Genomic DNA, 12,708 nt, shown 5'->3' with positions numbered 1-12,708 from the left:
TATTTGCCCACCGTAGAAACCTGCACTGGCTCCCCGTCAGCAAGAGGATCAAGTTCAGGCTCCTCACCCACGCACACAAAGAGCTCCACGACGGGCCCCGATTACCTCAACAGCCGCCTCTCGTTCTACACCTGCACCCGCCAGCCTCGCCCTTGCCTCCGTCCCACAAATCCACCACCGGAGGAAGATCGTTCTCTTACCTGGCAGCCAAAACATGGAACTCCCTCCCGGCACACCTACGACTGACCCAGGACCATCTCACCTTCAGGAAACACCTCAAGACCTGGCTATTCGAGCAGTAGTAGCATCCCCCCTCCCTTCAGCGCCTTGAGACCCTCACAGGTGAGTAGCGCGCTCTATAAATGTTTTGATTGGTTAACACCAGTGAGGGCCCTGTAAACTCTGTCCAATTGGGCAGAGGTCAACTTATGAACCCAGATCCACCAATGAGCCCAAGTAAGGACAAAAGTGTCTTCGCAATTAAGATCCTGAGTGAGAAATAAGGATGTTTGTTAGTACCAACAAAGATGTTCTCTTGGGATGCAAAATGTTAAAGGCACATTGGGTGAAGCATGAGACTGGACACCCACTAATGAAACCAGTTCCTGTTGAGAACTAGGATTTAAGCTATGGTACTAGAAGCCTTTAAAGACAATATAGAAAACAGTCCCATGTAGACAGTTATCCAAATAGTCTGGATTTAGGGTGATCAGCTACCATGAACCAAACTGCTGGAAACCCCATTTAGTCTGTGGTGCTAGATGAGGTCACATACAGGTTTTATAATCTACTAGGGAAAGGCCAATTATATCTTCCTGGAATCATCTTTACAGTTCGTGACCTCTGGCGATGCATTGTGGGTCAGACGGAGGTATTCTGGTTGCAGGGTTTGCGGCTCCTGGACAACTTATCCAAAGCAGCCTTCTGTAAGTCTTCCGGACAGGGTCATGCTCCTTTCTGGATAGTTTTCCCTTTCTTCTAGTCAGGGAACAGCAGCAAAGACTTCCACACAAGTCCAGCGCTGGTCGCGCACATGAAGGGAAATAGGACCAGCAAATTTCCCTTACCTGGCAAATATCTACAATGGGGCATAGATACTAAAATTAACAAAGTACAATTTTACAGCAGAGAGTCTACATTTATTTGGGGGGTCTTTTTGGAACCACTTGCCATACTCCAGCTTGGTTCACAATTTGAAATCCACCTCCAATCAAGAGAAACAGTAAATTGGGCCTTTTGTCCTCTTGCACTCCAGGCTATTGCAGTGGTAGCCAGAATGGCTGCTCAGAAACAGCCAGGTTGTGTTCTGCAGCCAGAACATTGCAGCCTCAATGCCCCGCTTGCTAGGCAATTGGCTTTCCACCTCCTGCATTGCAAAAATAATTTAAGTGAAGAGCGCGTGAACTAACTGGACTGGGAGCAGAAGATTTACACCCCAGTTACAACTAGACAAATACAATTCTCGGGAGGGGTGGACAAATTAAAAGCAGGAATATCACACCCACTGTAGGCTAAGTTGTTCCAGAGAAAACATCTTGTTCATCTGACAGTACCCCAAACGGGCATCTTTACCCTATGTACAAAATTACCATGACATTTCATGAAACTACACACAATGCATGCTAAATAGTCAATAAAAGCAAAGGCAATCCCATTTACATTGGGAACAATTCAGATTATACAGGAGCAGTCACCACTTGTTTTCACTACAGCAAGGTAAAAAACATATATGCCTGAAACTATGAGCTGTAGCCAGTATCTGCCCATCAGGGTTCAAGGGTGCAGAACACTTTCAACTAGAGGGGGGTGGAGGTACACTTCCTGAGGGAGCCCCCAACAACCCTCCCCCTTAATCGCTGAAACGTTGCTGCCTATCTAGTGCACCTCCAGTGGGCAGAGGCACACAGATTTTCCAAGCTATACTCGGAAATTCTAGCTGTCTGATCAGAGCAGAAACTCCAATCAAGAATGATTATGTCAAGCAAGGTATGTGGTATGGTGCACAGCTACCATTTGTAGGGCACTAGATTTTTCAGAGTGAACTGTTTTGCGATTTTTCACAAACCCAATGTGTTTCAGTTAATGAGGATTCTGACTTTGCTCACAATCCCACCAAAACTGTAGAGGATGCCCTAAGGTCTGTTTAAAAAGTCCAGTGGGGTCAGTAAAAACATGCAAGATGGCCTTTAGCATATACTGTTGGGCACTTATTTGGCTTTTACGGTAGTTTGTGATGGTAGTAACAATGTCTCACATCTACCCAATGGTTCAACCTACATCTTTGTTGGCTAAGACAATGTCAAGAGTCTCCTTGGAAATCATTGGAGAGTGGCGTCCATTGAGGGGGTTGATGTAGTTGTACAGGTCTTCCATCACATCTGAAAAGAGGAAGTAGAAAAATAAAATCAGAACCTGCATTTCTAGGCAACAACGTATCTATAAAACAATTGTTTTTAAAAAAAAATGAATAGTCAAAAGGCTCAACTGGGAAAAGTGGCAGGTGCATAAGTGGAGCGCTGAAGCTGCAAGACAATTTGTCAACGTCACTTAAAGGACAAGCAATATGAAGAGGAAATTGTTCAGAACTAAATAAAATACGCTTTCCTTTACAATAATTTTCCTCCAAACCCATTACCAATGCTGCTCAAACAACGATCCATAGTTAACTCAACGGCTCATGATCTGCCCTCAAGTTGTGAAACCACAATCTACGCTGGTTACTACAAAAAGGGAGAGGCTCAACTGGAAATTTATATACACCATGTTACCGCAGTGGGTAGGATTCACTTCTCTCCATTACAGACCAAGAGTACCCTCAGGACTTCCAAGCCTCTTAAGCAAACAAGTGGCAATGTGCAGAGATCGCACTCATTCTGGGTTGTAGCTACTAACAAACTGGCTCTCAACCAATTGATTCTATTCCAGACAGATGGGGAACTGAAGCCACACTGTCAGATAAAGCAATAGGCTCTGTATAAGCAACAAAGCAGACCAAAAACTGAATTTGCCAGGCACTTATCGCAGGCGTTTTCCAACCAGAATGGTATACCGACTGTCTCTAGCAGACAAGTCAGAATGGAGAGATAGGGGGCAAGCAAAACTGCAGCACCAACAACTCTCGCTTTAGAGCTATGGCTCAAAAGCATGTTTGCCCTTTATTGCATTGTTGAGAACACTCATTACCATTTTTAGTCATCAGCAGCCCTCAGAATAAGAGCCTTGCCGAGCAATGCAATGCTTAGTCTTATTTACTCCACAGCAACGTCAGCCTGTGCACTGAAGAACACAATAGAGAAGCTAGCTCCCCCCCCAAAAAATAATTAAGCCAACTAGAGTGCAATACTTCACACGTTCATGTCATAACATCTGAGTGAGCATCTTACCACTGAATATTTTTTTTGTTTCCTTATGCAGATTGGAAACTGCAATCCGCGCCGCCAAGATGGCATAGTCTGGGTGTTTGGTCGTAAGAGTGGCTGCGGTCTCTGCTGCAAGAGTGTCCAGTTCCACAGTGGTGACACCACTGTATAGACCTTGGATTACTTTCATCGTTATCTGCGTCTAAATAAGAAAACGTTCTGCACATTATCTATAATGGCCAATGTTAGCATTTTAATGTATTGGTGCACTGGAAGAGCCTTTTTCATGCAGGGTTAATTGAACCTCGTACGTCTTGGTCCCTGAAACCCACTTCCCCCGCCTGCCCTACTGGAAAAGATGAACAGGCACATCATGGAGCACATAATCAGATGGTCTTGCGTCTGGAAGGCTATTGACTACAAGTAGTATGCAATAACAAGTTTAATGAGAGTTATATCAGATACAATTTTCTACGAGCTGTCAACCAGGAAAGGTTCTGCACCGTGCCGCTTCCTCAATCTAGTTTTCCCGGTCTCTTTTCGTAATGATGCTCACATCATTTGCCTTTTTGTCAAATGGGACTCATTGTATGCATTTTTTTATTTTATAAGCAATCAACTCACGGGTGTAGTGATCAATCTATAAACAGATTGGAATTTACATACACTGGTTCAAGACCTAAAGAATGTTAGTGTTCAAATGAAATGCACAACATGGGATACGTGTAAAAACTGCCAAGAGTGCTTCCCGTGTATTCATTGCTCAAACTGAAATGTTGGAATCCGTTTAACACGCTGCGATTTGGTTAAAAATCAATTTCGTGAATAATGAGCGCCACAACTAACTCAAATTCCCTGACAGGGATGTTGTACTATCTGTTGGCAGTCGACAACTGTGCTGCTTTTAAAACATTAACACGAATTGCTCCATTGCCGACTGTGGAACAGTTTATTCCTTTGAGGATATTAGTTTGTTTTAATTGAAATGCCATGTTTTGTACGTGTTTGTAGGGAAATAAGTATCCTAAGTTAATAATTCATGCTTCTTGAATTTTACACCATCATGGATTCACCTGCAACACGCAGACCATGTATGAAAAGGTGAATAATTGCATAATCCACTGGTTCCAGAGAACAATGGGCAAAAGGGTGGTTAGAGCCAGCTCCTTTATATCCGTGTGTTACATTACAAGGGCATTTCTGTAGAGCAACACATGGCAATGAGCTGGATGGCACAGCAAATCTTAACCACCCGATAGCTAGCTATAACCCCAGCCTCTATGAAGAGCCTATTCTTCAAGCTCTGCTTGAGGAGGTTTGTGCTTTAGATGGCGTGGGCAGGGCCTCAGAACTGCACTAAGTTAAGGATTCGGGTAAGAGCAACGCCACCAAGATAGACCCTTCGAAGACATTCAACTTACCGGGTCAACAAAGTCAAGGTTAAGGCCATAGCAGAGCTTCTGGATACGGGAAGTAATTTTGTCAAACATGACACGCTCCTCACGCCCATCTAGAAAAGAGAAGTGGTTAGTGTTTAGTATCAGAAGTAAGCTGCAAACTGTAAACAATACACAAAATACTTACCATAGATATCGGGGAAAATTAAAGCAGTTCTGTTAAAGAAATCTCGTGCATTTAAGACTGGATTTTTACTGCTCGTATAGCCTTAATGCCTAAAGTCGAGATATTAGGGCTCTTCAGTTTCGAGTCCGGGCAGTTATGAGTTTCATTGAAGTTTACCAGATAATTAAGTATTTGTCACAATCCATCTTCTGCATAATTGCAGGGGGAAGAAGTGTACTTGCTCAAACCGATCAAATGTTACTAAAAAAAGACATCACATGTTGCCATGCAGTGGCAGGCCCTTTGTTATGCAGAGACTGGTAACCTTCAGTTTGTCGATAGCTGTACTTTGTGCGCAAGTGATTAATGAGGCTACATTTTTTCCTACATAAAGTGTTATTTTTACAAATGTTAACATAGCAAATACAGCTTCACAATGTGCTGAATAAGTTGAGTTTGCTTGACAATCTATCATCAAGACTATGGTAGACCGCTATCTAAGACTTTCTACGCCATAAGTAGTGTGCCTCTACACCATTGATCTACTGCTTGTAAGACGTTTTAAGTTTTTAGCCATATATACAAAGTGTTTCTTACAGCAACGATATTCATCAAGTGTATTTCATACGTAAAACGTGAAAACGACCCACCGTAGGAGATCAGTGTTGCTGGATGCAGTCACTCAAGGTTTGCTGGAGTCAAAACCCAAGAACAATCATCAACTGGGCAAAGTGCACCACAAGCCTCACCTCTGCCCTTCGTTAATCTACCAAATTGTTATTCGGGCCTATGTAAACTAGTCAGTTATCTTTCAAGTTAAGCCATGGCAGCCTTGAGTCCAGCATTATACCAGAACAAGCTCAGACCATATAGGAAAACATTTCCATCGTAGAGACACGAACCTTCCAAAGTACAAGTCAGGATGACCATGGGCAGGCAGATAGCAAGAATTCATTTATGTAACCGTATCCTTGAAACAAGGTTACATGAATGATCCTTGGTCATAGGATGACACAAAGCAACTTGGCTACGCACTATATCCAGGTCAGAGAGCTTACATCATCACAAAGCAGTGTTCCCTAACCCATGACCCAAACCAGGGATCCATGACAAAATGGCCGCTCCAAAGAAAGGGTGCATTGACGAATATGCAGCCAACAAGCCCACTAACATTTTCAAATAGGAGCGGCAGAGTTGCATAAACGCTTTAAAAGAGCTTTAAGAAATAGAGGGAAATGTTACTTACAAAAAAATCAAAATGTGCAGGACTAAAAGTCCATCAATTAAGTGGAGTAGACGATTAACTCCAACGGCAAAAAAAAAGTAGTCATGAACAAAGCAGCAACTGTTCTTGTTCAGCTGTCCAACATTTCAGGAGACCAGAGTGAGTAACTTGTGTGCCACCCTGGCAATTTGTAAATAGAAAGCTTAAAAGGGAGGAATAGCACTAGTTCTCTGTGGAACAGTGTGCATTGTTCTACTGAATTGGGGGACCAAGACCAATGGAGTTTCAGGATCTAATGTTACCTGGAGCAGATAGTTGGTTACCGATTCAATAAAGATAGGCCCAGATGTTAGTACCTCAACGGGCTAAACACAATTCTCTTTCCCCCACCAGAACCAAATAGTGGGGAGGTTTTTGATGAGTCGTATGCTGCTGGATTTTTATTAGTTTTTGCTGCTCAATGACATATGTAGGGTCCCCACATAAAAAAGTAGCAAATACATACAGCTGTGCCCATCATTTCCAGAAGGTGGGACGTGATGAAAAAATGCTATTTGAGCCAGTGAAGGGCAAATCTTTTGCAGACTAGGCCTAAATAATTTAGTTGTTCGGGTCGAACAGTGTGACCCCTACTGCAAAAGGCAAGGGCCACCTGGGGGGGGGTCTCCAAATGACCTTTGTAAATTGGCAAACAGCAAAATGTGAAATATTGGCATGAAAAGGCAACCTGAATAATTCATGGTTCTACTGCTTGTTCAACTTGGAGTGTCTGTTAAGCCAGTCAAGCCTTTGGGTGTGTTGAAACCCGAATATTTCTAGGGTTCTCTGATTAGGAGTAGGTATTTAAAAGTAATTGGGGTAACACCAATATGTTGCAATTTCCCCCCAACTAACTACAAAAGTAGGACCAGCAAGAATATACAATAATGGGACTTCCTTTCTCAGTCCCCCTTAAATAATTTTTTTTAAAAACGCTTGTCACAGCAGATGTGACTACTTCTGTGACCAGGGTGTAGATTAATAAAAGAAGCGAGACAAAGGCAGTGTCTGCCTGGTTGATGGCTGCTTCTGGCGGGACAGGGGGGATGCAGGAGCTCATGCTGGAGGTTGAATAATGAACGGCACGGGATTGTCCGCCGCTCCACAAAAGGACAAAGCAGCAAGCCATCGCCAGTCACTATTATGGCAATAACAACAAAATTATTGCATTTATGCAATAATCTAGAAATGTGATATAGGTATACAATGAGTACGTTTAGTTGGTAGCTCATGAGAATTTTTAAGGGTGAAATGAAGTAAAAAAGTTGAGTAAATGTTTGTACTCTGCATGGGATCTTGGCCACCTTCCAGAGAATCCGCTGTTCTCGCCTGTCAAGCCAGCGCGCCAAACAGGACAAAGCCAGACTCGGCAGAGCAGTGAACTGCAGGGGCTGCAGCCGAGTTACCACCAACCCCAAACCTCACAGTGGTATTTCTTGGGGGGGGGTCCTTTCATGCAATAATAGGTAAATACATTTAAAAACAGTGGAGCAGATCGGGGCTTGTACTGAAAGAAGCCACTGGACCAGATAAATATTTTCTAAGCCCATTGAAAGAGCATGTTGGTGGTTTTCACAGAGAGAAGGTAGGTATTCAAAACCTAAGGGGCAAGTCCATTTAAACCAAAGAGGAAACATCATAGAAGTGCAGAAATAATGTAAGGTTGGGGGGGGGGGGGGGGGTCTTTCAAGATATACAGTGTTGCCCAACAGCGGGAGGGGGGGTGATAGGGAGAGTTACTCAATAAGCGCTCCCTGCAAGGCCTTGGCGGGAACCCGGTTGGCTTTTGAATCACGGAGACGGTTGGCCTCGCGCGCCCCTCCCTACAGCTTGCGACTGAAAGGGCGGGAAACGCTGCGGCAGGGTGGAGGCTGTTTCTGCGCTGCCCCTGCAGGAGTTGGGTTACAACAGGGGGGATAGGGGACGGCTCACCTCTCTTGATGACATGCATGTCGGCGGCGGGTTGCTCGGCCTGGGGAGGCGAAGTGGCGGCAGTAAGCTGGTGCTGGGTGTCGGCACGGGTCTCCCTCTGGTAGCAGCGGAGTGACTCGGCCTGCTCAGGCGGTGGCGGTGCTATGGCGTCTGTCGTACAGGCTGTCCTACGGGAACTGACTTGCCGGCTCCCGCTCAGCTGTCACCACAAGCCTGACAACAACTGACTGAAGCCGACTCCCGCCAAAGCTCGCACCAAATTGAAAAAGAGAAAAGAAGGCGGACACCTGCAGACGTCAGCCCCGCGCCATGGACTGCGTCAGCGAAATACAAGCCGGTCGGGACCCTTCACGCGCCGGTGAACGATAAAAGAAGCAAGCAGCACGCGAGGCCGCCATCTTGGACTGGCCCTTAACCACCATTGAACCACCACTGGAGTCAAGGACCCCCGTTATATTTAAATATAAACGGAATGACTGGGAGTGGAAGACAAGTTCAAATTTTACTAACAATTTTAGAAACGTCTTTAAACATCGTTTTAATTATATACTTATTGTGGTAAATTACTTGTATGCTATTCTTCACTGTACTACTCTGTTGGAATGTTGCATGACATCATGGAATGCTACATGAACTGATGGATTCTGTACCTTCTTTACAACACTTTTCAAGCATACAAAGACTAACGGGAAAGGATATGAATTACCACATTTGTTTTGCCCAGGTTACGGTTTACACAGCCTAGCATGCACCATGTGAAGGCTACTTAGTGGCAGTGCATGTTTGGAGCAAGCACTGGCAAAGGCAATAGGTCTTCCGTTAGTAGGGTGACCAGATTCTCAAAACAAACAAGCATTTACAATGCAACGGTCTCGGCATTGTTAAAGTTAGAGCTATTGGCATTGCTCATGACAATGCCGTTTCTTTAAATGTTTTAAAAACAAACACATAAACAAAAATAATGTCATGAGCAATGCCAATAGCTCTAACTTTACCAATGCCGAGACCATTGCATTGTAAATGCTTGTTTATTGCTACTTTGGCGCATTGAGAGCTAGTCACCAGTGAGCAGAACGGCCATACCGGCTTGGAAACACTGAATTCCAATGTTGCTCACATATTTTCCCAGGGCACTTCTGTGTCCTAATTCACGCCTTCCGCCGTCTTTCCTTCTCCCCCACCCCCTGTTCCTCTTTGCCTCCCCTCCCGCCCCCCACAAACAGTGAAACAGGAAGCGGCGCAGCGGAGCTCTCGTGGAATTGAATAGGAGGAAGTGAGCACGTTCAGGCAGAAAGAAATCTGGCAGAAGTCAGCTGGAGAGGGGACAGGCCGGAGCCCTCTGCCGAGGCTGCGAGGGGCCGGCCGTGCTTGGGGTCAGTTCATGGACTGAGCGCCCAGAGGCGACCCGCGCCATGCAGGCGCTGTACCCGGGCACAGCGCGGTGGGGGTGCACCTGCTCGGGCGCATCCAGTGATGCTTTGGGGTGCAGGTGACGTCCGTTGCTGGCCGTCGGAGTGGGTCCCCGGAGGAGAGCTGAGGTTTGGAAACAGTATTTACTTCCGGCTTTGGCTGGTCTGATGCCCTCTGTTGAGACGGGGTTATCCTGTGCCCAGCTTTGCGGGGAAACAGCAGAGTGGAAATCAGAGGATGTGTTTGTGTGGCTGCACAGTATGGAGGACACTGATGCTTGGAGCTGCCAGTGCTTGGTGCCAGGTACCCTGTCTGTGCCCGTGGACAGTTCTTGGGCTCCAAGGAGCGGGTTCAAAAACAGATCTGCGCCCTTGCCCCACGGTAATATCGCGTCTCTTTCTTTAAGCGTTGACACTTCGAGGCGCTGCACCTTTGGGCCTCTAGGCCCCCTTCTGCTGGAAGGCCAGGCGCCAAGTATTGATCCTTTCACAGTCACACGCATGCTCCACCTCAGATCCTGTGTAAACTCACAGGATCCATGTGCATTCCGTCCAGTGCTTTCCACGTGCTTCGAGGCGCTGCGTCTACCTGTGAGCTGTCACAGCTGTGTCCGAGCATCAGACTAGGCTGGTTTGTTTCCAGGTACTCAGTGGGGGCCGGGAGTCCGGATCCTGTCTCCGGGACAGGCTGGGGCGCGGTAATAGGCTGGCGGGAGTCTTAGGTCCATGCTGCCCTGCAGACCACATGGCCCTTCTCTGCCCATAGCGGGTTGCACCGAGGCACATTTCATGGGCCTTGCCAGGGTGTGGGGTTTACAGTACCGCAAGACCAGTGGGTATTAGGCACACGTACACCGTCAGACTTTTCCCCTTCTACACATTCAAGGAACCGTTAAGTGTATAGCATTAAACGCCTTTACGGTGTTTTGATGAAACGCATGCCAAAGCCTTTTCGGGTACGATAGACGGGTGTTGTTTCTAGCCCTCCCTCCAAATGAAATTTGACTCGTTGCACCTGTGCCTTCTTCCAGCAAAGTTCAATTTAAGGTCTTCTAAATAATTATTGGGCTGTGCAAAGATGCTTGGTCATTGCGAAGGTCCGGATGTTTGTAAAATATCGAACATCAACGTCCAAAAGGGTTAACAGGGAAGCTAATTCTGTTGGCGCCGGGGGGCCCTTTGTTTGCTCATGTGTCACTTTGTTATTTCCAGAGAACTGTATGTGGCCAGTGCGGAATGCAGACGTTTTGTAAAATGTCATGTGCCCTTGTGTTAGTGTGCAGAACAAAATGCTGCGTGGGTTTTGCAGTTAGCTGTGTGATATTCCATGTTTGAACACAAGAGGGGGCTTTTCTTCTGTGTGCGTACATTGTTTTCAAGATAGTTGAAATTAATCTGGTATTGACATTCGTGTAGCGCTTTTCTAATCTTTTCGATGCCAATTATTTTACAGTGCAGCGATCGCCGATTTACATGCCCACATCTTCAACATTTCTGAAACTTCCACTTTGCAAACAATGTGATGAAAGCGATGCCAATTATTTTACAGTGCAGCGATCGCCGATTTACATGCCCACATCTTCAACATTTCTGAAACTTCCACTTTGCAAACAATGTGATGAAAGCGGGAGAGGCAAGCACAAACGCAGCGTCCTTTTCGGATTCGGGGGCGTGTTTTGCTGTTGTCTCCTCCTTGAGACTTCTCGCAAAAAACACGCCCCCGATCCGAAAAGGACGGGGCCTAATCGGAGTGACTGACCTCTTCTCCAGTGGCTGGCCAGCATTTACGAGGCCAGCCAATGGAGAACAGGGGAGAAGAGGGGCGGCTTCAAGCCCCTCTTCTCCAAGTCATTAAATCTCCGACTTCCGGTTCTGCCTTTCGGCAGACCGGTAGTCCTCGACCTAAAAACGGGGACAGGTCATAGACATAGAAGTAGGACTACGGTTTGCAGTAACCATCGACATAAAAGTAGGACTATTTGGCAGCTGTCATAGACATAGAAAAAGGACTACAATTACAGCTCCCTCCACAGACCGAGATGAAGCATTACAGACAACAAATCTGCGGTCTTTTATTGGCAACCCTCTCCTTCACACAGCATCATTAGTACTTTTTATTACATTTACACTTTTAAGGACTATAGCATATATTTGCCAAAAATCAATAAAACATCACAGGCTAGCAAACTCCAGATTTACTAGCTTTATCAATGTTCGTTTCTATAGCTGCGCGTCAGCACCACATAAAGTACAACTCACCAATGTTGCTTAGTTGCTCATGACAGAAAAGCATGGGAGGTAAACTGCGGAATGCTAAATTGCCAAAGGCAGCCATGGACCAATGTAAAAAAAAACACTTCTCTCCAGGTATTACTGCCTTAGGGTCTTAAGGGTGGCAAAGGCTGGCCGACCACACAGTCCTCCCACATTTGCGTGGTCACTGCTGGGATGTCATGTTACCTTACTGGGGTATGCATAGTGCACTCTGGCCATTGGTATAATCTCATAGTGCAATAGTGTGAAGACCTGAGCAAAAAGCTCGAGCAGCGCTACTCGCCTCTCCCACAGGCGTTAACCCTGCTCCTTTAAGTCCTTTCCAGCTAAACAGTTTGCCGTGATCTGAAAGGTCAGTCAAAAGGTCAAGTCATAGCTTTGATATGGAGAACACAGAGCATGCATCAATTGGTTATGACTAAAACATGCAATGAGTAATGCATTAATCCTTGCACGGTATGCATAAGGGCTACTGAAAAGTTTTGTATGGCTATGAATACAAGCAACAGGACGAAGAAATATTGTTTTATCCAAAGTAGAAACTTTGGCTGGCACGATGACGTAGGTGGCGCTGCGTGTAAAATGTCTCTCTTCAAAGTATTTCCCTTCTTGCTACAGCGCTCACCTCAGTGACGTCACACGCCGTAAACAGTGCAAAGAGAGCATGCGCGCGCATGCTCAACCGGAAGAATGAAAAACAGGGACATTTCTGTGTTTAACGGGGACACTGTTTGAAAACAGGGACATTTGAGTCACTTGGAGAAAAGTGTCGGGACACGGGGACACTTCCCCAAAAACGGGGACCGTCCTGGGAAAACGGGGACGTCTGGTCACCCTATCCGTTAGTAACCAAACTCCGAACTACGCGGCCCTGCCAAGTGCCACGCATTATGCGTCAGCCTAGAAC

At 45.9% G+C, this 12,708-nt stretch overlaps 1 protein-coding gene across 1 annotated transcript in view; it reads right to left on the bottom strand.

Annotated features, from left to right (window-relative positions):
* RRM1 (ribonucleotide reductase catalytic subunit M1) overlaps positions 1 to 8,439 on the bottom strand; it is a 37,096-nt gene extending 28,657 nt beyond the window's left edge. The window contains exons 1-4 of the mRNA XM_085623475.1: positions 8,119 to 8,439; positions 4,781 to 4,869; positions 3,384 to 3,561; positions 2,278 to 2,378 (exon numbers count right to left, since the gene is read on the bottom strand). Coding sequence (XP_085479601.1) covers positions 2,278 to 2,378; positions 3,384 to 3,561; positions 4,781 to 4,869; positions 8,119 to 8,137 — 387 coding nt within the window. The 5' untranslated portion in view covers positions 8,138 to 8,439. The remainder of the gene's footprint in view (positions 1 to 2,277; positions 2,379 to 3,383; positions 3,562 to 4,780; positions 4,870 to 8,118) is intronic.
* Positions 8,440 to 12,708: the final 4,269 nt, after the last annotated feature.

The sequence above is a fragment of the Triturus cristatus genome, chromosome 8, assembly GCF_964204655.1.
Source record: "Triturus cristatus chromosome 8, aTriCri1.1, whole genome shotgun sequence".
Taxonomy (NCBI): Eukaryota; Metazoa; Chordata; class Amphibia; order Caudata; family Salamandridae; genus Triturus; species Triturus cristatus.
The sequence above is the reverse complement of the archived record's forward strand: the minus strand, read 5'-3'. Positions and strand labels throughout refer to the sequence as shown.